The sequence below is a fragment of the Carassius auratus genome, chromosome 32, assembly GCF_003368295.1.
Source record: "Carassius auratus strain Wakin chromosome 32, ASM336829v1, whole genome shotgun sequence".
NCBI lineage: Eukaryota > Metazoa > Chordata > Actinopteri > Cypriniformes > Cyprinidae > Carassius > Carassius auratus.
Window position 1 is genome coordinate 17,763,523 of NC_039274.1, and position 25,118 is coordinate 17,788,640.

General features: G+C 35.8%; 1 protein-coding gene across 9 annotated transcripts in view; it reads left to right on the forward strand.

Annotated features, from left to right (window-relative positions):
• Positions 1-1,511: 1,511 nt before the first annotated feature.
• LOC113051732 (probable E3 ubiquitin-protein ligase HECTD4) overlaps positions 1,512-25,118 on the forward strand; it is a 75,809-nt gene continuing 52,202 nt past the window's right edge. For 2 of the 9 annotated variants that reach the window (XM_026215726.1, XM_026215728.1), the window contains exons 1-17: positions 1,512-2,595; positions 4,984-5,561; positions 7,199-7,288; positions 7,621-7,748; positions 8,864-8,972; positions 13,308-13,446; positions 14,161-14,331; positions 15,258-15,450; positions 15,882-16,043; positions 16,319-16,432; positions 17,270-17,410; positions 18,771-19,000; positions 19,975-20,117; positions 20,220-20,290; positions 20,424-20,529; positions 20,750-20,870; positions 22,010-22,138. In XM_026215726.1, coding sequence (XP_026071511.1) covers positions 2,449-2,595; positions 4,984-5,561; positions 7,199-7,288; positions 7,621-7,748; positions 8,864-8,972; positions 13,308-13,446; positions 14,161-14,331; positions 15,258-15,450; positions 15,882-16,043; positions 16,319-16,432; positions 17,270-17,410; positions 18,771-19,000; positions 19,975-20,117; positions 20,220-20,290; positions 20,424-20,529; positions 20,750-20,870; positions 22,010-22,138 — 2,772 coding nt within the window. In that variant the 5' untranslated portion in view covers positions 1,512-2,448. The remainder of the gene's footprint in view (positions 2,596-4,983; positions 5,562-7,198; positions 7,289-7,620; positions 7,749-8,863; positions 8,973-13,307; positions 13,447-14,160; positions 14,332-15,257; positions 15,451-15,881; positions 16,044-16,318; positions 16,433-17,269; positions 17,411-18,770; positions 19,001-19,974; positions 20,118-20,219; positions 20,291-20,423; positions 20,530-20,749; positions 20,871-22,009; positions 22,139-25,118) is intronic. The other 7 variants (XM_026215730.1, XM_026215729.1, XM_026215727.1 and 4 more) reach the window with 7 other exon arrangements.

Consider the following 25,118-nt stretch of genomic DNA (forward strand, 5'->3'; position numbering starts at 1 on the left):
GAACGACCCATTTTCCTCAGCTTTCAAATGCATGTTCAACAAGTGTTGGCTTCATCCTTAAATAGGGGCCACCTGATTCACACCTGTTTCTTCACAAAATTGATGACCTCAGTGATTGAATGCCACACTGCTATTTTTTTGAACACACCCCTTTCAACTAATTCAACTAATTGCCCAATTGCACAGCCTTAAGAGCGTGCATATCATGAATGCTGGGTCTCATTTGTTTTCTGAGAATCTACTGAACCTACTGGTAACTTGTTTGCCACGTAGCAATAAAAAAATATACGAAAAACCTTGATTATTCTGGTTAGTCACATTGTACTGCTATTATTTTGAACAATACTGTATAGTCAAGTGCGACTTATTTATCAAAATTAATTTGACATGAACCAAGAGAAATGAACCAAGAGGAAACATTACCGTCTACAGCCACGAGATGGCGCTCTATGCTGCTCAGTGCTCCTGTAGTCTACCACTGAGCAGTGTAGAACGCCCTCACGCGGCTGTAGATGGTAATGTTTTCTCTGGGTTCTTGGTTCTAAATAAATGTGACTTATAGTCCAGTGTGACTTATACATGTTTTTTTTCCTCATCATGACTTATTTTTGGACTGATGCGACTTATATTCAGGTGCTACTTATAGTCCGAAAAATACAGTACTGAAATAAATGAACTTTTCCACGACATTCTAATTTATTGAGATGCACCTGTATATATCTGCAATACGTCCAGTGTTGAGCGTAACACATTGCATGTAACATACGTTACGTAATCTGATTACTTTTTTCAAGTAACTAGTAAATTAACCCATTACTTTTTAATTTACAAGGAAACATCTGAGTTAATTATTTTAAAAAGTGGCACCAGTTACACTGTTATCCTATGTATTGACTGAGAACCCTCCTTTCTTCATGTAGAGAGAAATCAGGAGTCAGTGCAGAGATGTTGTGTGCACTGTGTAAACATGCATTTACTCATCTCACTCGCACAAACACAGATTCAGTATTCCTCAAAATGAACAAAAACAGTGAAATGCTAACTCAGCAAATGGCGCAAACCTCCAATAACTAAATGTTAAATAAAACCAATATCCTTTATGCATTTAGTAATCTAATTTTATTAACCAGTCAGCTGCTGACCGTCAATGATCCAATTCAACCTTACAAAAAAAAAAAGCGATAAAGACTTTAGATAAACATAACATTTGTTTACTTTTTATTGCTGAAAAGAGAAAAAAAATGAGTCCGGCCTAGACGAGAAAAAGTAATGCAGAAGTAACGTAAAGCATTAGGTTCCATAAAATGTAACTAAGTAACTCAATACTGTAAGGCATTACTGTTACATTTACATTAAGTCCTTGGCAGACACTTTTATCCAAAGCGACTAACAAATGAGGACAATGGAGGCAATCAAAAACAACAAAAGAGCAATGATATAAGTACTATAACAAGTCTCAGTTAGCTTAAACACAGTACACATAGCATGGGCTTTTAAATAATATAATAAAGAAAAAGAAAACAAATAGAAAAAGAATAGAGCAAGCTAGTGTTAGAGGTATTTTTCATAATTATATAATAAATGAAAAGAACATAGAATACAAAATATTCTTTTAGTGTTAAGTTTAGTCATCAGTAGTGTCCCAAAGTAGTGTCATCAGCAGTGATATGAAAAGACATGTTTCTGAATGACAGAACCTAATGATGCCATGAAGACAGAGAAGAGAAGTGGTCCAAGAACTGAGCCCTGAGGCACCCCAGTAGTTAGATGTTGTGACTTGGACACCTCACCTCTCCAAGATAATTTGAAAGGACCTATGTGATAAGGAAGACTCTAACCATTTTAAAAGTATAATTTCCCCCAACACTGATCAGGACGTTTCTATAAGTGTCTGCTAAATTAATAAATCATTATAAATGTTAATGTTTCCTGTTAGATGTCAAATATTCGTTTAGAAGATGCCTATGATTTAGAATGCATTGTATAGACGTCTATCAGCGATTTATACAAAGTAGATGCATTCCAGATGAAGAGATCTTTAACAGACATCGTGAAGACACCACGTGTGACTGAACTGGTTTAGTATCGCGTCTGACAGACAGCTGGAGCAGGTTTGTGCCACTAAAGCGTCGTTATTTCGGTGGCGGTCAGCGGATTTCAATTCAGGAACCGTCTGCGCAATCGTGTCAAGTTTGGAAGGAGCGAGATTTGTCCCGGTGTCACGCCCACCTTTCCGAAAACACTGGAGCCTGTCGAGCTGAGAGGCCGGCGGATCGATGAGAGGCCTCGCCTGGGCGTCGCACATCTGCGCCCCACGGTAGCCACAGCGCGCTCTCGATGATGATGATGATGATGACATCTGTCGCCGGCTCGAGCTGAACCAGATCCCGTCGCGCGCGCTGCATTTGATGTTTGACCACTTTTCCCGTTTTCCTCGGAGGAAAAGCGATGGGATCGGGTGCTGTGGATTCCTCCCAGTGGCTGTCAGTGAAGGAAGAGACTATTTTCCTCCACGACGGACTCATTCGGGTCACGGACCTCGCGGAGCTGCCCAGTGAAATCGGGGCGTCCGAACAAGGCGAATCCGAGCAGGAGGTGTGCGTTTATCAAATCGCTTTCATTCCCTGTAATTAGCTTAACACCAAACTTACCTCGGTTCGCATGGATAGTAGTTAATATTCAGCCAAAACAGGCGTGTCAGATAGCAGCATGCTAACCATAAAAGGTATTTTCTGTGTTTATTCGAGTGGTTTTAATCCCATCTCGCGTTCTACCGGTCGTTCGCTGATGTAAACACGCTCAGCCCGTTATTAGCCGCATCAAATATTAGCGCTTTTACAAATAACGCCCTGTCGATTTGCGTCGATGTCGGCGAAGCTTACAAGGTGGTTAACGTAAATGTTTATGTCGGATATAACGAGAGCCTCACGGTTTCTGTGTGTCTCTGGTGTTAGTTTGATGTGTTAGCATAGCTTCGACAGAAGGCTAATGTTAGTAGCCGGAGTTGAATCTCTCGCTGGCCTGTGGCAGATATCGACCTGCTGTCTGTGAACGATTCATATCACAGTCTACGGTGGAAAACACATATGCTTAAGACAATGCGTGCAATTCTGCTCGAAACACGACAGCCTGGAGTTATAATAGCTACTGGTGTTTACCTATCCCCCCCCCCTCCTCAAAGCAACCTAAACCTTTAAATGTTGTCCTAATCACACAATGTCATTTTCCTCTCAAGTGTTATTAAACTGCGATTATAGTCATGTAGCCACGGCTAAAGGGCGTTGTTAGTCGACATGTACTCTATGTGTCCCAATTCGCACACCATACACCCTAAATAGTCTCCGAGATTAGAGTTAGTGTGCCCTAGATAGTACAGTGGCTCACTGGATTGGTGTGGACTATATGATCATATTATATGGATTATATATATATCTTAAATTGGAGGAAATGTCTCGTAACTTGAGTCACTAGCTTGCATTTGTTTAGATGCCACAGACCCCCAGATATATGATTGAGTCCCCATCCTAAAATTTAATTTAAAGATCTCTATATAGAGAGAGTTTCTTGCAAGAAGACCCTATTTATATAGTGAGAAAATACTTTTAAAATGAGTTGCGTTATTACGTTTGACATTATTGCTTATTGTAGTACTTGACGGTTTGATATTTATTTACTAAATTACTCATTTGCGTGCTTATTTGGTTTAATCAACTATTTAGTCTTAAATTATTTGTTTGTTTTTACATTGTTTGAATCCAGGCTCCGCTGCTCTGCTGTCTGGTGCACACTTGGTTTTTTTGGTTAATTAAGTGCACCCTCCAGGTATTTGAAGAGCACTTTGCTTGCATAAAGTCTCACTATTTCTCTATATTCGGAATAGATGTCGAAACACAACACAAACTACCAAAAAAAAAGTCTAAACCATGGATCATAGGGTGAAGTTGGTACATTATGAAGCAATGATTTGGGACAGATATAAAGTAATCGAATTGAAGACTGTGTTGTTGAGTGTCATTTGTTGTGAATTGGAGTAAACCGGTTGCTCTTGTGTGCAGCTTGGAAAGGGAAAGACGTGTTGTTTTGTAATGTTCATCACTAAAGGTCATGAGTCAGATGTTTATCGAGCACCAGAACAAACTTCTGACTCAGTACTTTCAGTCATGTCCATCTCGAGATGAAGCAAGTTTTGTGCACTTCTTTGGGAATTTTTTGTTTGACCTGTTCCATAGGAATGTGTATATTGTGAGATATATCAACGTTAACCAACATTTTAAGAATATTGTGATTATAATTTATTGTGATATAATCTTACCCACCACTGGTGCAGGAGCAATACTGTAATTAATAATGGTTTGTCTTTTTAAATCTATGATATGATATATGTTTCACAGAATTTCTGTGAAGGAGCATCTGTTTATTTAAGTACTACTGATTGTCACATTTTATCTGCTGTTTAACCTTTAAAATATTGCAGGATATTTAAAAAAGGTTAAGTATAACTATTATTGTAATAATTGCAACTGAAATAACTTAAAAAATCATTACCATCTGAACAAAGGCTATTTTTATATCTAAAACGTTACAGTGGACAAAATTACATTGTATTTTATATTTTATTTTATCATAATTATATTTTTATAAAAAAATAAAATAAAAAAAAATAAATATATATATATATATATATATATATATATATATATATATATATTATTATTATTATTTTTATTTTTATTTTATTTTTTTCCGCCAGTTTTTTTTTTCCGGCCATTAATAATTCAACTTATAATTTTGGGGATGTGTTTCCATTCTAGCTTTTAAAGGGGCCCACGTACTTGTTCATTAATTTTGTTTCATAAACTGTCCACTTGAAATGTTAGATACAATCCCTGAATTCGACAGCGTTGGAGCGAGTGACTAATTTTAGATGAACCCGATGAAGGTCTTGTGTCAGAATATGCTTCAGGTTTTTCTGTGCTCTTGCAGATCTTGACGTTTGAGACCAAGAACCCAGTGGAGCTCGCCGAGCGCCTGCGAGCCGTCTGTGGAAACCAGAGCAACGCTTACACCAGACTTCTGGAGTACCGTCTCAATGCTCTGCGTGGCCTGTGGGGGGCGCAGCGGCAGCTGGCTCTGGAGGAGCAGCAGGAGCATGACGGGGTCGTCCCGGGGAGCGCCGGAGGGGCCGACGACGAGACGCTGGCCCTGCTTAAGAGACAGGGCTTCCTGCAGCCTCAACACCACCACCATCACACCACCGATCAGGCACCGTTTACCTCACGCGTCGGCCTCCTCTTGGTGTTTCCACTTCTGCAGTCACAAACCCGGCACGACCCTGCGCTCTGCGGCGTCACCGCTGAGGTCCTGCTGGCGTGTCTGCGTGACTGCCAGCCGCTCAGCCTGGGCAAGGAGCCCGCAGACTGCCTTAACGGCCTGGAGAGGTTGCTCTGCTCCTGGCTGGAGGAGAGGAGTGAGCCGGAGGGAGCGGCGCAGGCGAGACCCCTGCTGACCCAACAGCAGAGACAGAACGCAGCGGCTGCTCTAGTGGCTCTATCATGTGCAAGGTGAGCGCAGCACAACGCCGCTTCATCTTCAGCCTCAATGCAGAGCCTTTAGTCACTTTGCAATATCAATGTTTTTTTCATGCATTAGGGCTGTTAAAAAAAATGCACATTTTGAATATTCGTCAAATTTAAAATACAAATCTACATTTTTGCAATGGAATTTTAGTTGTTGCTGCCTTATTAGTGGCACACGAGATGCGATAAAGATGTTCGTTTTAAGTTGCATTTTAATGTTTTGTTAGCCTATCCAGTGGAAGCCACTAGATGCGGCGCTACTGCGCTGTAAATTACAAATATTGCATTGAAAGAAAATATTAATGCGGGAAAATCTTTTTTACGTTAAAATTGAAACCAAGCTGTTCACACAGAATGCATATTTCATGCCTTTTCTAGAGGGACAATCTATCACCGTTGCACTCGCATCTTGCACAAAAGAGCCAGCTGCTTAGAAAGCCATATATAATTATAAAAACACTTTATGAGCAGTTTTTTCCCATCCCACTGCATCTAATGTTTTTAACTGAAAAATGTACTCTGTTATTGGTTTTCCGCTCTTTGTATTAAACTGTGCATACATGCGTAACATGATGCTGTTTTTATTTTAAACATTATGCACTTTTTTTTCACAGATAGTCATGTTATCTTATGCTTTGAATAAATGTGCATTAGTAATATTTAGCTCGATGCGCCCTCTTGAGGTCTCAGGAGAGAAGCCAAAAGCTTTGTTTCACCCTAACTTAAATTATGCATTTTAAATTAGAATATAATTCGAATTTTGATAATATTTAAGTAAAAAATTTGAATGTAGTTTTTCAGCCATTTTGACAGCCCTATCCATAAACACTGAAACCGAAATTAAAGTTTTGATGCAGCTTGAAACCAATACCGAAAAATTTATTTAATAACCAATTAATTGATCAAATGTATTTATTAAATCAACACTCGAATACAAACTTAAGTTGTACAAACATTTAAATTGAGTATTTTTTTTTTGAACTTTTTAATGACAATTATGTTTCTCCTTTAGTTTGTTGTTGAAATATAAACATTTAAAATATAAAACTTGTTGCCTAATTTATTCAAACATACATTAAATAACAAAGACAATGGCTTGAGTAAAAATATAATGAATGTGTAATAAAGTGCATATATTTACCAAAAAGTTTTTTTTCTAGCCGACTAACGAGTTTATGGACAGTGAATGTCTTTGTGAATGTAAATGTGATGTGACATGTTACTTACTGATGTCTTTCTGTGGGTGAAACACTGATTGAGTGATTATATGAGACATGATAGGTTTCTCTCAACCCCTTCTGATATTCATATCAAGGTTATTTGGTGCTATAACTAGTAGTAAAGAGGAAGAGATGATCTCAATTTCTGCATCTCAGTACAGTTGCACCAGTTGTCAAGTACAGTACTCTTAATGTATGTTTGGCCCTTTTAAACAATCAGTTTATAGTCAATCATAAATGGTAATCTGAGATACACTGCACTTTACTAAAGTGTCTCAGTGTCTCTCCTTCAAGCACTTTTGATCTGATATGTCTAGGAAGGAGTCTTTTGATTTGATCGCTATATCAGTCAAAAAAGGAAGGAAAATACAGCAAGGAAACTTGTTCTGTCTGTGTTCGCAGGGGTTCCCTCAAGACGTTCATTCACACTGTCCACCTGCTGCAGAAACAGACAGACCTGGGTCAGCTTCCAGTGGCTGATGTTCTCTACAGGTATTATTACTGTCTGTGAAGACGTGTTAAACTGCTTCTGTTAACTGGTGCAGAATAAACAGGGTGGGAATTATGAACCAGTTTTAAAACTGTAACTTTACTAGGCGGAGTTGTATCTTCGTGTCGAATGTGTTTATGAAAGGATTTACTGGTTGCTTGATTGATATGATTTTTCAAAATGGCAAATCCTAATTAAACTGCTTTGGTCATGTGACTGTTTCCACCAGCCATAAACATCATTCCTCCAGTCTTCAGTGTCACATGATCCTTCAGAAATGATTGTAATATGATGATTTGCTGCTCATGAATGTGTAATATCCTCTGATTCGCAGACTGCTGCTTCTTGAGGGAGGTCCAGGCTCGCCGTCCTGCTTGTTAGGGGCGAAACACAGTGTTTCGTGGGGCTTTGAGGACATGCTGCCCACACCAGAGAGCAGCGCCGCTGGAGCAGAGAGCAAAGGTGAGGGAGGAATGATGGCTGACCAGTGCTTGCACCTGCGAGATGGCTGTAACTGTTGAAAGCACATAGTTCTCTAAAATGCCATTGTGTGCAGTAGCATTCATTTTTACCTTAATGGAAATGACTGTAATAACAAGTTTCAGAAATGCTTCAACACACAGTACGTGGGGCTCTTTGATTTCTGCAGCATGGATGGAATCACGGGATCCAGTCACAAAAATGGAATTTACAGTTTACAGTGGCATGTGGAAGTTTGGGAACCCCTTGCAGAATCTGTTAAAATGTGAATCATTTTCAAAAAAATAAGAGCGACCATTCTAAATGCATGTAATTTCTTTATTTAGTACTGTCCTGAGTAAGATATTTTACATAAAAGATGTTTGCATATAGTCCACAAGACAAAAAAATTACTGAAATTATTAAACTGAGAACTGTTCTTCAAAATTGTTTTTCTTCATATTTTACTTTAAACCATAAACCTCTGTTGTGCAGCACTAATTGTTATTTAATTTTTGTATTCCTTAATTTGATAACCACAGTTTTTGGTAATAAAGCTGTATTTAATTTAAAGAGATAACTCCGAATTTGCTGGAAAAAGCAAACAAAAACAAACATTTTCTAGGGCCTTATTATTGTAAAGATTTTAATAAATTCTTAAGTTGTATCACTTCAACTGATTAGACATGCTCTTTGATTATTACTAATTGATTAAAGCATTAAAGTGGAGTAAAACAGACAAAATGCTATTTGTGAAAAATAAAGAACAGATTTCAAAGGCCATAAACATAATTTTGGTTTAATTTTAAATAATTGTTGTTAAATTTTAGGAGTTTAATTATTTAAGTTAATTAGGCATACTTTATGATTATTATTCAGTTTACCATTAAAATAGAATAAAAAATAAAAAAAGTCTAGTAAAAAACAAACACAAAAGTGGAATTTGGGGAAAAATACGGCCGATCTTTAAGAGGGCCCTCAGCATACCAGTGCAATCCCTGCTCCTGTTTTGCTGTTGACGAAGTCATTTTTCCCTTTCAAAGTTGATTTGCGGTGTCTTGCCTCCTCTCACACTCTCTGACATCTCTCTCTCTCTCTCTCTCTCTCTCTGTTTGCAGACACAGACCTGGGCCGCTGCCTGGCTACAGATGGTTTCTATCTCTACACGACAAACTCTTTTGGGAAGGGCTTAAGTAAGCTTGGCTCGGGGCAGCATGGGACACTGAGGTAACACTAAAACCTCTTCACCTCCTGCCCTGTTTTTCTATCTGTATGATAACAAACTGTTTAATTCATTAAAGAATAGTTTCTTCTAACCCAAGCCAATTGATGGTTGTTTGATTGCTGAAAAATATTAATATAACATAACTGAATGACCTCACTTATTAACATATCAGTCCGTCAATTATCAACTGCTCACAAGGCTGTAGGTGCCTAAGACATTTCTATTTTTAAAATGAGCATAAACATTCATAGCATTTTTTAAAAAAAGTTTACAGATCAATTGAGATTAGAACAGATTAATTTAGACATGAACATTAGGTTTAAACTTTAACACAGAATTTCATAAGACACAGTACGCGCTAAAACATTGTTATTGACATAGTCAAAATTACGATAATAAAATTGTTACATTGCGTGAAGTAAAAGTGAATATATTATACCTGTATACTCCGCCAAAAAAATTATAAAAAAAAAAAAGTATGTGGCACCGGTCATCCTTCACATTTAACATGAAAAACATCAATAGACTTACTGATGATTTTTTTTTTTTACTCAAATTTAACGAGACACTCGTCTGTATTAAATTGTTCTGCTTTTTTTTCAACATGCACTTAAATATTTATTCGCTTTTATTTTGTGCTGCAAATATGAAACAGGAAAATATAATTGATTCACATGCCGCTTGAAAGGAGGCGAATATCTCTCTACAAATTAAAGAGCATAAAAAGCATTTATTGTTTGTATTTTATCTTAAAATTGACAGAAGGCTGAGGCTTTGTGTTATAACAAAAAGTAATAAAAGCCCAGAGCTTATTGTGATTAAAACGTTACCTCTTATTTCCAAGCATTTATACCATAATTAAAAGCTTGTGAATTGTCACATGATTTTATTTACTTCAGAAAAATCAACTTAACAAGAGTCAAACTAAAATGTTTATATATCAATGGTAAATTTTTATGGTTATCAACCAGTGGAATATTACCTTTTATTCTTTCAATAAATAACAAATCATTTTAATGCAGCTAGCTCGTAATCACGACTTAATACGTGGAAAACAGGAAGTTTCTCGCTCAGCACAATGGAGTGCATCGTTTTGTTAACTTTGTGGTTTATTATTTTGAGTCATTTGGGATGCAGTGACACAGAAGACCCTCTCACAGCATATTGCTTTATAAATCTATTGCGTTTGCTGCTCAGAAATGTTCACATAATCATGCTGCATGTATCAGTAGCTCCGGCGCGGTTAGTGCTCACACTGCATGCATACCAGACCTAGTTAAACTGAACCCGCTCTTGCCTACCTCTTCCAACCAACCGCTGCACGGAGCGATCACATTAGTCAACCAAACCGGGCTTTGGGGGTCAGACGCGCTCGGGCACGGTTCACATCCTAAGAAAATAATCGCACAGCCTAATTGATATTCTGTAATTTAATCGACTAATTGAATATTCAAAAATCCTGACGTGCTGCATGATTGCGTGAAAATTTATGAGCAGCAAAGGCGATAGATCTGTAGAGTAATATATTGTGAGACGGACGTGTGTTAGTGTGTTTCATTCGACTCAAAATAATAAACCACAATGTTATCAAAACGATTCACTCCACTGTGTTGAGCAAGAGCGCTTCTCTGCTGTCTTCTCGTGCTATCAGAAACTTTCTATTTCCAACATATAAAGTCATGTTTGGTTCCAAAACGCAATAAATCCATTTTGATCCATTTTGATCTATTTTAGTAAAATATATATATTTTTTTATTTATATATTTTTTTTTACCAAGAAAGTGGCAAGATGAAAACCACTATTTTCTGTTAGAAACTTTCACATAGCATATTTAGGTTATAATAACATAAACATTTAAATCCAGATTTAGATTCAAAGATTTATTATAAAATGTCATTTATTTTTATTTTTATTTCCAAAATGCAATAAATCCATGGAGTTTTTTTTTTCTTCATTGAATCAATATACAAGTTATATTTCATATTGAAACTGTTGAAAATACAAAGCAGTAAGTTGATGCACATATGACAGTTTTTGAACTTGGTCAATACTAATCTTATATACAAGCACTGGCCTAAAAATGCATTCATCAGTCATCACTTCCAAAATGAATTAAACGGTTCATCTTGTTAATGCTATAAATTAATTACAGCAATAAAAGAAAATTTAATCATGAACAAGAACATGAACAACAACATCACATTAGACCACAGAAATTCAAAAATTATATTTCCCTTACATTCAACTAGCTAACAAAAGTGAATTCATCCTTGGCATATTACATTCATTTAGTTTACAAAAACAAAAACTTAAATGACATTAATAAAAACACTTACACTGACAAGCTGCGCAATATTGCGTTCATAATCGAATGCTAACGTGATATTGTATAACTTGTCAGTGATGAATGGCTCTGTGTAATAAACGCCGCTCCATCTGAAAGCACACAATGGAGATTTATCACAGAACAGGCTTTACTGATGAGATGCACACGGCAATCACATGCAGTTTATCATGCAGCCCTTGTTTGTTTGTTGATCACAAAGTAGATGAGGAAAACTAGGATGCCGGGTGTATTCAGAGCGCTCCCATTACACTCTAGAGTGTGTGGAATGGTGCGCTGTGATTGGTTGTTACTGTCTAGCGTGCACGGAATGGTGCGCTGTGATTGGTTGTTACTGTCTAGAGTGAGTGGAATTGTACGCTGTGATTGGTTGTTACTGTCTAGAGTGCGTGGAATGGTGCGCTGTGATTGGTTGTTACTGTATAAATTGCGTGAAATGGTGCGCTGTGATTGGTTGTTACTCTCTTGAGTTTGTGGAATGGTGCGCTGTGATTGGTTGTTACTCTCTAGAGTAGGGCTGCACGATATTGGGAAAAAATTACATTGCGATATTTTATTTTTCTGCGATATATATTGCGATATTAAATAAAAACATTTCTTACAAACAAAAATGGGATGAGCACACTTACATTCTCATTTTAAACGATTTAAACATCGACACCATCGTGTCAATTGATTAATATGCGCGAGGGAGAGAGAGCGAGTGTGCGGCCTGGTCTCTCTCTCTCTCTCTCTCTCTCTCTCTCTTTCGTGCGCGATCTTTCTCTCAGGCCGGTGACAGGTGCAATATTTGAAAATGGATAATTATTAATAAATTTTTTTAATTACATTTATATCTGGATATATGTCAACCTATAGACTTTCAAACATCTAAGTGTCAAGAATTAATATGAATCTGTGTACAAAATGACATATAAACATATTTTCCTATTATATTTTGCCTGGAAATGCTTCCAGCACGCTTGCGTGTCATGTGAAAAATAGGCGTTGGTTCTATTTCTAGCATGCACGTGTTTTCCGCGCGGCTCGGGCCACACCTGAGATGCGCGTCTCACGCAGGCAGTCTGCAAGCTCTAATCTGTTAACATGGGAGCCGTCTTAAAAACGGACTTGCCACGCAGCTGAGACGCTTGCGCCACGCATCTAGTGTGTCGCCGGCTTCGCGTTTGCGCTCTCTCTCTCTCTCGCGCGCGCCCTCTCTGGCCCATACAGTTAATGAATAACGGAGCAACTACAACAGCCTACATCGCACATCCTGCGATGTGACTATAGTGTATTCGTACATCGCGATATCGATGCTTAAACGACACATCGTGCAGCCCTACTCTAGAGTGTGTGGAACGGTGCGCTGTGATTTGGTTGTTTCTGTCTACAGTGTGTGGAATGTTGAAAAAAGGGAGAAAACGTGACAGAATAACTCAACGGAGATTTTACTAAAATTAAAAATGTACTTACTTAAATAACAACCAGATCCCATACTGATTTTGGTGGAAACATTTTTTTTTTTTTTTTTAAGTTGGAACCAAACTCTTCATTTAGACAATGAAAAAACATGATTTGTGAAAATTGTTATAAAGTTATCTGCTTTTGCAAATGAACCCTTCATAAAAATATGCAAAATAAGATAACTTTATTACAGTTTTCACAAATCATGTTTTTCATTGTGAATTCCAATTAATCTCAATCAAACTGCAGTTGGGTTATTTTGATTGGGTTAAAAATTAACAAAAAATATATATAATAAAATAAATATAATAAAACTAACACAATAAAACACAATTAAAAAAACACATGATTTTTTTTTTTTTTTTAACTGAGTTATCTGTTTGCAAACAAAGACTTCCAATATATGTGTGTATATATAGCATGTTTGTTTTAAAGCTCCACTGCAAAAAATACCAAATTCCACGAATTGTTGACATATTTGTCAACAGAATTGTCCTGGCACATCTCTTAAACATCCAAAACGTCTTCCTCTGCTCTTCCTCCCAGGGGTTTTGTGTACTGTCGGAATGAGGAGCTGGAAGCAGGATGGTTGGCGCACAGCAGTGGCTTTTTGCTCCACCGTCCAGCCTCTTTTGACAGCAAACCTCATCAGCTGTGCCAGGTCCTCGATCCCTTCACACTGCAGGTACGTCCCCTGCATCTCAAACCATCATCCTGCACACTGCACTTTTAATCTTATAAATATAAACAACTGTATTTTTTCTCCGTATGCTTGAAAATAAACCAGTCACATTTCTGGATGTGCTTGTTCCATTATTACTGATGCAATATTAATTTAGGAAAACATCTAATTTTGAGAAGATTTTCAGCATATATGGGTAATAAATAGATGGTTTAGTGTCTTTTTTTTAGTGTAATGATTTTTTTGTTTGTTTCACTTATAGTGTACACATCCCCTCCAGCCTGTAGTTAAAATTTCTGTTTGGACTTTATTAACATATGTTATGCATTTACTCCTGAAATTTTAGTTAAAAGTTAAAGTTGTGTCCGATAATGTCAGATTTCTTCTGAATTCTGCAAGCAAAGTTGCAAATGGTGGAAATTAAGTTTGAATCTTCAATGCGTCACATATTTTCCAATATTTAGATGTCAGTTTCAGATATTAAATCCATTTTATGTCTTGAATCCTGTATGAATGGCCTGTATGAATACCTGTAAAGAAGAAAATGTAAAATAAAATGCAATACATTTGGAATGTTCTGGCATGTTACCCTTATTGAATCTGAATCAGATGTGTAACATTTTTGATGAACCTCTGAGATGACGTTGTATATTGACTTGGCCCTTACAGATGCGTTATTTGTGGAAGCTTCTAGTTCCCTGTTTCTCTCTGTTGAAGGTTTCCCAAGTGGTAGAGATGCCGCTCCATCATTTCCCAGTGGGCAGCAGCTTGACCAGCCTGCGTCTGTGTTCTGATGGTACCTTCCTCTACTGGGTTTGGTCACCTGTCAGCATCAACGAGAAAACCCAGAAAGGCCACTCTGTCTTCATGGATGTCTTCCAGCTTACGGTATGAACTTCAGTATGTTCTCTGTGCAGATTTATAGTTGGATTTACAGTTCTTTATTGCATGCAATAACTGGTAAAACTTGTTAAATAGAAGTTCACTTTAGCAAACTTGTTAAAAAAAGATAACTTTTTATAGATAAAAATTGTATACTTTAAAAGAAAATGCTTAGGTATGAACTGAATGCACTTAATTACATTTCATTTGCAATTAATTGAAAACGTTTTAGTTCCATCCATACTAAATGCAATTTTAGTTAAGAATTTAAGAGTGTTTTTTGACCAACGTAAAACAAAGGTTAATTTGTATATGTAATTTCATGGTAACTTGTATTGTCTTTGAAATATGGTAAATGTACTGACAGCTAAAATATACTTTTAATGTTATTTCTATTGACAAGAGTATGTCATATTTAACTAATTAGTAATTACTCATTTGTAATGGTGATGCTGCAATTTAGTACATATATTATTTCTAAATGTTATATTGAATAACAAACTGCAGTTAAAACGATAATCAACTACATTACATGTGCTTAAGTATGTAAGTCAACCCTTTCAAATAAGTTCTTTAAAGTAGGACAAAAATTATAAAAACATAATGATTTAAAAATGTAAGCTAAAGTAAAACTTGAATTTTATATGATTGCAAATTACACTTTTTAAAAGTGTACTTAAGTGTGCTCAGAAACAGTCATGAAAGTGTCTCTCTTTAAGTCACTTAAGTGGCCTTTTATTTCATTAATACTATATTACCTGCAAGTCCAGTTTATTTTATTTTTTTAAATATACTTTTAAGATTTGAAGTATAATTAAAGATCAATACAATTAAGTGCACTTCTTTAACAAAGGAATTATTGTAAATGTTGCAAGTAAACAAGTGTTCGATAAACCTTCATTTCACAAGTTCCCACTGTGTGTGTTTTTCAGACTGAGTCGGGTCTGTGTGTGGCCAGTCCTATACAGGATCGGGTGATCCTGTCGCGAAAGGAAGGCGAGTCATCGAAGTGTTTGAATGAGCTGCTCCTGAGCCGTATGTCTCGCTTTCGTGCCTCGCACTCGTCCACGCTAGCTGCTCTCACCGGTTCTGCCATCACCAACCCCGTCAAAGAGGAGCAGTCGGGTAATGCTTCATTTTATTGAATGTACACTTGTAGTGTACTTCAAATATTTTATAACTGGGGATGCATGATATTATTGAAAAGTTATGGGAATCGACCGATAAAAGCTTAAAAAACGGATACCGATATATCTTGCCGATATGACGAATAACTTTTTTAGTTCGTTTTTTTTTTTATTAGCAATTTTGTTGTGTGTCTTTTGTCTTTTTAAATATGTCTATATAGTTTTTATAAATTTTTTAGTTTGTTGTTTCAGTACATGAAGTAAAATGAAAATAATTTTTTTAATGGTTTTAGCTTTAGTTAATTATAATAACCCTGGCGAATGGGAAAAGTAGAGCAAACTTCCAGAGCTGCAGGTTCATGTCTCTGCTGTTCTGTAATTCCTCAGTGTTGATCGTGGGCTCTTGTTGCTGTTTTATTCTCGTCCCAGTAGTCAACACAAGCTGTGGTCTGTCTATAAAAACACTGAGGAAGACGCCGATGTACGTGTGCGGGACGTATCTGGTGATGCTGGCGCCCGCTCCAGGTGTAGCTGGGAGCTCGGCCACACGCTCGCTGTTCGGTGGATCCAGTGGCCTTTCTTCCCTCAAGAGTAAGATCGTTATGCCCTAAACAATTAATTAACCTTTTAATTAAGGACTGTTTCATGCTCATCTCTATCATGGATGGTGTCAAAATGGCGATTAATCATTCACTGTTATCCATTCTTAACACCGCTGTTACCTAATCAAATACAGGACAATTAAAAAGAACTGCTTTTTTAATAGCATACATGCAATCCAGGAGTTATTTACATTGGAGCTTTAATTAAACATTCTCAAGCTCTCCTTACCATTTTCATTCCCTGCCTTGTGTTTTCTTTCCTAGTCTTGGCGTCCAGTTTGGTGTTTAACCTGGCTGATGGTCAGTTTAGCAGTCGTGCGGATCTGGTAGATGCTCCAGGAAGCTCTCTGGGTCGCGGGGCTCAGGTTGCAGGACTGGGTAAGAATCAGACATTTCTACACGTTAAGATCCTTTCACATTTAACATGATGCAAAAAAAGCAAACCACATATCAGACTAATTCACCGATATGCACTGGGACATTAAAATATAAAAAAGACATGAGCACCGATGAACATTTAAAATATTCAGTCCTTCTCTTCTGGAAAATGGGCCAAAAATGCTGATTACTTTTTCTGTTAATTTTAAGCAGTTGGATATATGGAGAAACAAAAAACATCTCTTGAAAGACTTTATTTGATCAAAAACTACAAAAAAATTAAGGTTTTGACAAAATTTATGTTTATATATATATATATATAATAAAAATGATGGTGACACTTTCTGTGAAGCCTGTATTTATAATGCATTGTATCTTATAACCACAAATAGGTAAATGTTGTAATGTGTTGTTACTGTTGTTATGATTATTTATCAGATGATACAATAAAACACATTAAAAGGTTATTTATAAAGCATTGTGAATGCCTTAAGAATGGCCTTAGGCTTCATAAAAAAGTGTTACAAAATGACAAAAGCACATTAAAAATACTAAAATGTATCTGAAATAAACTGAAAATCTAAAAGTAAACACTACATCAAAATATTAATAATACTAATAATAGTATTACTATATATAGTAAAATACAGTAAATAAAATACTGTAATAGTATTATTAGTAATATTGTAATAGTTTGTTGTATTATTTTTTTAATGTTTAATGTTTTTTTATTTTTTGGCTCTTGGGCTTGTTTTGCGTTCTTCAAGTGTTCCTGAAATAAGTCTCTTTAAGTGTTGTATGAGTAATGATGTTCTGTTTTGATAATGCTTGTTGCAGGGGCCTGTTATGATGCACTTAACAACTTGATCTGGACGTGCTCCAGCGACTACATGGACCAGTGGTGTAATCCTGGGAACCAGGCCTTTCATCATGTGTGCCAGCGACTGGGCGTCAGTCACATCATCAGTCAGCCTAAAGGTACTGAACTAAATGTCTAAGTTAACAAAAAGTACAAAACCGTTAGCTGGAATAGATTTTTGTATGGTGTAAGATTGTACAACATAACATTTTTGGCTTTTCTAAACATTACACCATGTCCAAACCAGGAACACTTGCAGGCGTTTAATAGCGATGAAAGCTTATTTTGCTTAAATGTCCCTTGTGAAAAAGAAATGTGCTTTAGCATACTTTTAAAAGAGCACTTATTACAGTCATATATACTTTAAAGGAATATATTTGTGTAAATGTTTTCAGACACATAACTGCATGTTAATTGCAGTTAAATATAAATGTATTCTAATTAAAATTTATATTAAATGCAGTCAGCTGAAATTCAGTGTGTTTTTGGGTGACTTAAGTAGGACATATTTTTCTGTTGTCTTTTTGAAACATGGTTAAAGTAGTGCTGAATGTACTGTCAAGCATTTATGATGAACTGCAGTATGTATGTCTTGTCTTTAAAACTATTTGTAATTACACATTTGTAATGATGAAGTTACAATTTAGTAAATTTAAAATATATTTTAAGTACATTACAGTTAAAATAATAATCAAGTGCTTTACATGTTCTTTGACTAAGTTTGTTAGTCAAAACATCAAAATAAGTGTACTATAAATCACAACAAGGGATTATTAAAGCAATGATTTAAAGGTGTACTTAAGTGTGTTAAGAAACAATCATGAAAAAGTAACTTAAGTGGCCTTTTACTTCATTAACATTAACAATTTCGTTGTTGTTGTTTTTATATACTTTTAAGATTCAAAGTACACTGTCAAGTGCACATTCAAAACAATTAAGTGCACTTCTATTGTCACAGTGTCTGGGTTGTGTTCCCTGGGGTTCCACTAGATGTCCTCCTTTCTCACGGTGTCTGTCACCAGATCACTTCCTGTTCCCTTATATGGTCACCTTCCTCCTTGTTAAGTTAATTGATTGTTCCCCACCTGTCTCCTGTTTCCCCATTATCCTTCTGTGTATAAATACCCAGTCTGTCTTAGTCTGTGTTACGGAGTCCTTGTTTAATGTTATGTTATTTCATGCCCGTCATCCTTGTCTTGCCTTGCGTTAGTGTCTTGTTTATGTCTGCTTTGATCTTCTGGTTTTGACCCTGGCTGGACTGTTTACCCTTTTGGATTATCCCTAATAAACGACGTACCTGCAAATTGGTTCCTTCTCCTGTGTTTCCCATAACACTAACGTGACATCTATTTCACAAGGGTTTATTGTGCTCATAGGCCACTTGTTCTTTAAAGTAATTTTTTTTAGATGTGCTGATATTTTGTAAATGAATGATCTGTATTGGTTTCCCAGTAATATGTTTTTGACTCTTTATGACAGAAGAAATGATAGACACATCCAAAGTGATAAACCAGCTGCTCCATCATGTTGGTGCCATGTGCATCCATCAGCTCAACCTGCTGGCAGCCAGCAGTAATCTGCACCTGGGACCCTTCATCGGGAAACAGCCCATGGAGGCCTGCCACTTCAGCTCCATATGTGACGTCATGGAGAAGGCCATGGTCAACGGAGACACCTGCATCATCCGCTGCATTCTAGTTGTCTTTCAGGTGGGGTTTTTCTAGAATAATTGGTAACGATACCAAATATTGGTTTTGTTACCAATAAATGATGATCCACCAACAAGACTTGCTCTTTAATATCTGCTAACTCTTTATTGTCATGGTCTCCCAACAGACATTCTACTGACTACAAGTAACTTTGCAAGTACATGGGTCAAAGACATTAAGATGTCTGCATCAAAAGAAATGTACAAAAGTAAAAAAATGTATGTTCATTAGAACGTTTTTGGAGAATAAAATGTCAAAATTTGGTTGAAATAATGTTACATTGTCATTTAGTATATGTCATTCAAGCAACATGCTCATTCTGACACGTACATATTCAAATATATAAAAGAATAAGGAAGCGTATTAAATTTGATTGTGTTTTAAATTAGTAAAACATTCTCACTGACAAAACCTACGATAGTGGCACATTTACATTTTTTAAAAATTTACAACTAATTAGTATTTGGAGTGAAAGTAATTAATCTTTTAATATGTCATAAATAGTTTTTTTGTTGTAAACATGCCTGACAAGATTGTTACACTGAATGAAATTTTAGTGGGTCTCTTCTGTAAATCATGGAAAAATATGTGATATTAAATGTTTGCTCAGAAAAACTAAGACAAAATAGCAATTAAATTAAACTGATTATTTTTTCTTGATTTAAAGCAGTATTACACTTATTGTTTTTATGCTTAAACCCCACATTTAAACCTATTCTAACTCTAACCCTACCAGTCCACTAATACTCTAATGAGAGTTAGTAGATATGTAGGTGCAACGTTACTTAGTCAACAGAATGTGTTAAAGAGACCATCAAAATAAAGTGAAACCGAATATTTAAATTAGATGATTTTTTAAATTACTTTTGATTAATTTTGAAGGATGGAACTGTTCAGTGGAAGTGATCATTTTGTTAAAATATTACAAAAAGGTTAGAAATTTAAATATTATTTATTTTATTTTTTTCATCAAGGTTGTGTTCCAGTTTTTTAATCTAAATGCGGAGCAGAACCGAGACGGTGTGAAGCGCTCTGGACTGTTGCTGTGGCAGTTACTCATGGCTCCTCACGATCAGATAGAGCCGGAAATACAAAGAGAAGTGTGTCTGGCCATCAGGTGAGCCTTCAAAGGAAGTCAGAAAATCCCAAAAGTCAAAGAATATCTCAATATCTGGAATAACTATAAACCTTTTTTTTTTTTGTCCATTTTTCTCATCAGCTCAGGTTTAAACTCTTTGTACCAGAGTGAATCCGAGTTGAACAACCTGCTAAAATTCGTTTTCACCGAGGGTGAGAATTGCAAATAGATTCACATAGAACAAACAATCATGCTTAATTAGTCAAATTAGCATGAGTTTACTGAAATTGCCCAATTTCATAACAGTGCCAGTGATAACGGTTTGTTTTTTTGTTTTCTCTGCAGGGGAGAAGAACAGTGGTTTGTCTCAATTGCGTGATGTTATATTGAACAACCTTGCTAACCAATTACAGAAGAACCGCTTTGGTAGTGAGGACGATGATCACTACAGGTAACCGTTTCACTAGTCTTCAGACGGAAAGTGCTCGAGTTAAATTTAAACTGCTTGCTCTGTTCACTTCGTATTTTACTCTACTAGCACACGTTGCATAAAAAAAGATTCATTTATTTTCTTGTCATTTCAACAAAAATGTGTTGTTATTCACCTTGACAACTGTAAACATGGTTAATGTCTGTCATGTGCAAGCCCTTTCTCCCATCTTCTCCTGCAGGCTGAAGGATGAACTGTTGCAGTGTATCTTGAAGACTGTAGTGCGCGAGTCGTGTCTGCTCATCACCAAATGTCAAACGGTTTCCACAGAAGACCTTCAGAAGCTTCTCTCCACTGTACCTGTATGTGACTTTAAGCATTACTTTGATAAGATATACTTTTTAACTTTTAAGTGAACTGAATTAATGTTGAAAGATGCAGTTCTACAAGCTGTTAGCTTTCATAAGCCTTGTGAAAAAGAAGTGCGCTTTTAAATAAAGATACTTTATTACTAAAATAATATACTTAATATATACTTAAATGTAAACTAAAGGTAATGTTTTCACACACTCAACTGCATGTTAATTGCAATTAAATTATATTTATTTTTTATATTAAATGCGTTTAGCTGAACTGTAGAGTGTTTTTGACCCACTTAAGTAGGACTTAAGTACATCTTCATGTAATGTAATAATGACTTCTGTTCGCTTTGAAATATGGTTAAAAATGCTGAATGTACTGACAAACATTTGAAACACTAAAAGCATAATGTATTTAAATGTAATTGTTAAGTTTAAATTTAGATTAAATACTTTTAGCTGAACTTTAAGGTGTTTTTGACTCACTTAAGTAGGACTTAAGTATATCTTCATATTTATTTTTTAACTACTTATTTTGTCTTTGAAATATGGTTAAAGTACTGCTGAATGTACTGGACAAACATTTATGATACACTAAATGCGTAGTGAATTTAAATGTAATTGTAATTACTCATGTGCAATGATGAAGCTGCAATTTAGTGCCTTTAAAATTATATTTATTTAAAAATTAATACTGAATAAGACACTGTAGTTCAAATGATAATCAAGTACTTCACATGTGCTTTAGTATGTAAAACACATCAAAATAAGTATACTTTTTGAAACATGACAAAAGATAATTAAAACAATATTTTAAAATAAAACGTAAAATTTGACATTATTTCAAGTACATTGAGTGTACTTGAATGTTTTTAGAAACACAGTCGTGAAAGTGTCTCTTTAAGTCATTAAATGGCCTTTATTTTGTTAATACTGTATATTATTTGCAAGTACTTAATTTTTTTTTAAATACACTTTTAAGATTTGAAGTACACTACTAAGTGCACATTCAATATAATTAATGAGCTTCTTTTTCACATGGGAAAACACATCCATAATAAAAAAAAAAAAAAAAAACAATTCTGTATAAATGATACAGTTTACTATGATCTCATTAACTGGCAGCACTTCTACATCAACAGGTAGCGTCACCAAGCTTGCGTTATCTAATGGCTGTGCAGAACCATTTGCTCAGCAACACCATCCTGCTCCACCCGGACGACATTGATGATAGTGACAGCTCCCTACAAGGGGAAACAATGAAGGTACAGGTAAACATCCCCTTTAAAAACCCTACGTTCTCTCGGATTGGTTATTGTGGACTGATGGTGTCTCCATCCAGGAAAGGAGGAACATACAGGAATGCATTACATTGATATTAAATTGGTTCAATATGTGTGTTTCTTCAGAAAGGTTTTTTTTTATTAATTAATTTATTTTTTTTATTAAGTAATTCAGTGTATTTAGTGTCCATTTTATTTATTATTTGGTAAATGTTCATGTAATAAGCATTGCTAAATGTAATGTAGGTTTTTTTAGAAGGATAGGATGTCCACTTTCTGTGTTCCTCTCATTAACAGACATTAATTGTGTTCTAATATCTAGTGAGCTGCCTTCTAAGTGATAATATGGTTTATATGGAACATGATCAGTGACCTATTTGAAACACACAGTATGGGCAGCATCTCTCATAAATAAATCATAAATAATTCTAATCTAACAACAACAATTTAAGCAAAAAATACAGCAGTAGCATACAAATGTTGGATGAAAAGCAGCATTTTTAATAAGGTTGAACTATATCAATATATCATAAATTGACTCTGATGTTTTGATTGGTTTATTTTCAGTTTTGACTTTGTGTTTGGGCTGGAAAGATGTCAAAACATTGAGGAAAACAGTGTTAACTCAAGGGTTTACAACAGAGCCATTGTACCTTCTCTTGTAAACAAGAGGTTCGCTTAATTATTGAATGTGCAATTGCAGAGTACTTCAAATCTTAAAAGTATGGCAGCTAATATCATTTAAATGAACCCTTGTGCATTGTTCAAATCCACTACCCTTTCGTTATGTTTGGGATGAAAACATCCACTCAATTAAACTGCTGTAAAAATGTATCAGATAAATAAAAAATCTTTTCTTTTTGATAAATCTATCAATCAGCCTCAGTCCAGACCAAAACTACCAGGCTTAGTTTCTGACTTTTTTGTATAGGCCTATCTGAAGGGTTAATGGTCCCACCAAGTGATAAACTGTAAAAATAAAAATTTTTACCTCTTCCCAAAAGGAAAAAAACCACAAACAATCAAGAATGCATGATTATATGGTGTCATAGCTTTGCTATCAAAAAATGTCGTTATAATGGAAGTCAATGGGGCAAAAACAGCCACCAACAACAAATGAGGGAGAAAAAATTTAAATCTAATGCTGCACAAAAACTAAAAATGCATCAAAGCCAACGTTGTTGCTAATCCTTGACATGCCCAAGACTGTGATAAAAAGTCTTGTACATTTTTACAGCAGTTTAATTTAGTGGATGTTTTCATCCACGAACATAAAAACTGGGTAGTGAATTTGCCCACAGTGTATTAAGTTTTGAAAATAAGGTTTGTCACCAAAAATCATTCCATTTGCTGAAACACATAGAAAGCTGTGGCCAAAGTAAGACTCAACTTTACCCCCCAGTGGATGAAAAATGTCCCAAAAAACGTAGAAGGGTTAAATAAGACCACTTAAAGGGTTAGTTCATCGAAAAATGCAAATTATGTCATTAATAACTTACCGTCATGTCGTTCCAAACCCGTGAGACCTCCATTTATCTTCAGAACACGGTTTAAGATATTTTAGATTTAGTCCGAGAGCTCTCAGTCCCTCATTGAAGCAGTGTGTACGGTCTACTGTCCATGTCCAGAAAGGTAAGAAAAACATCTTCATAGTAGTCCATGTGACATCAGAGGGTCCGTTAGTAATAATACATTTTGGTCCAAAAATAGCATAAACTATGACTTTATTCAGCATTGTCTTCTCTTCCGTGTCTGTTGTGAGAGAGTTCAAAACAAAGCAGTTTGTGATATCCGGTTTGTGAACGAATCATTCGATGTAACCGGATCTTCTTGAACCAGTTCATCAAATCGAACTGAATTGTTAACTTAAGCTGTTAACTTTTTTAATGTGGCTGACACTCCCTCTGAGTTAAAACAAACCAATATTCCGGAGTAATTCAATTCCGGAGTAATTTACTCAAACAGTACACTGACTGAACTGCTGTGAAGAGAGAACTGAAGATGAACACCGAGCCAATAATAGCTAGCAAAAGCAAAAGAACCGGTGAACTGTTTTCTTCAACCGGTTTATTGAATCGAACTGTCCGAAAGAACTACTGGTGATCCGAACACCGATGCAACCGGTTCTTGTTTTGTTCGTTATCTGGCTCGGCTGGGTGTTCATCTTCAGTCCTCTCTTCACAGCAGTTCAGTCAGTGTACTGTTTGAGTAAATGAATTACTCCGGGATATTGGTTTGTTTTAACTCAGAGGGAGTGTCAGCCACATTAAAAAAGTGAACAGCTTAAGTCATTTGTGGATTAATGCGTATTGGAGACACGAACAGTTTAAAACGATTCGATTCGGTTACATCTAGTGATTCGTTCACAAACTGGATATCACTAAACTGCATTGAACTCTCTCTCACAACAGACACGGAAGAGAAGACAATTCTGAATAAAGTCGTAGTTTTTGGACCAAAATGTAGTTTCGATGCTTCAAAATATTCTAACTGACCCTCTGATGTCACATGGACTACTTTTATGATGTTTTTCTGACCTTTCGGAACATGGACAGTATACCATACACACAGCTTCAATGGAGGCACTGAGAGCTCTCGGACTAAATCTAAAATATCTTAAACTGTGTTATGAAGTTGAACGGAGGTCTCACGGGTTTGGAACGACATGAGGGTGAGTTATTAATGACATAATTTTAATTTTTGGGTGAACTATCCCTTTAAGTGAGATATAGAAACTTACATCACGGTTTCTAAACACACTTAAGTACACTTTTAAAAAGTGTACTTTTTAATACTGTCAAATTTAAAAGTTTTGCTTAAAAGAATATTTTTAATAATAATATCAATCTTTATTGTGCTTTAAAGAAATACAAAAAGCACTTGATTTATAATTTTAACTGTAGTGTGTTACTTGATATTATATTTAAGTTGATATAATTAAAATTTGCATCTTCATCATTGCAAATAT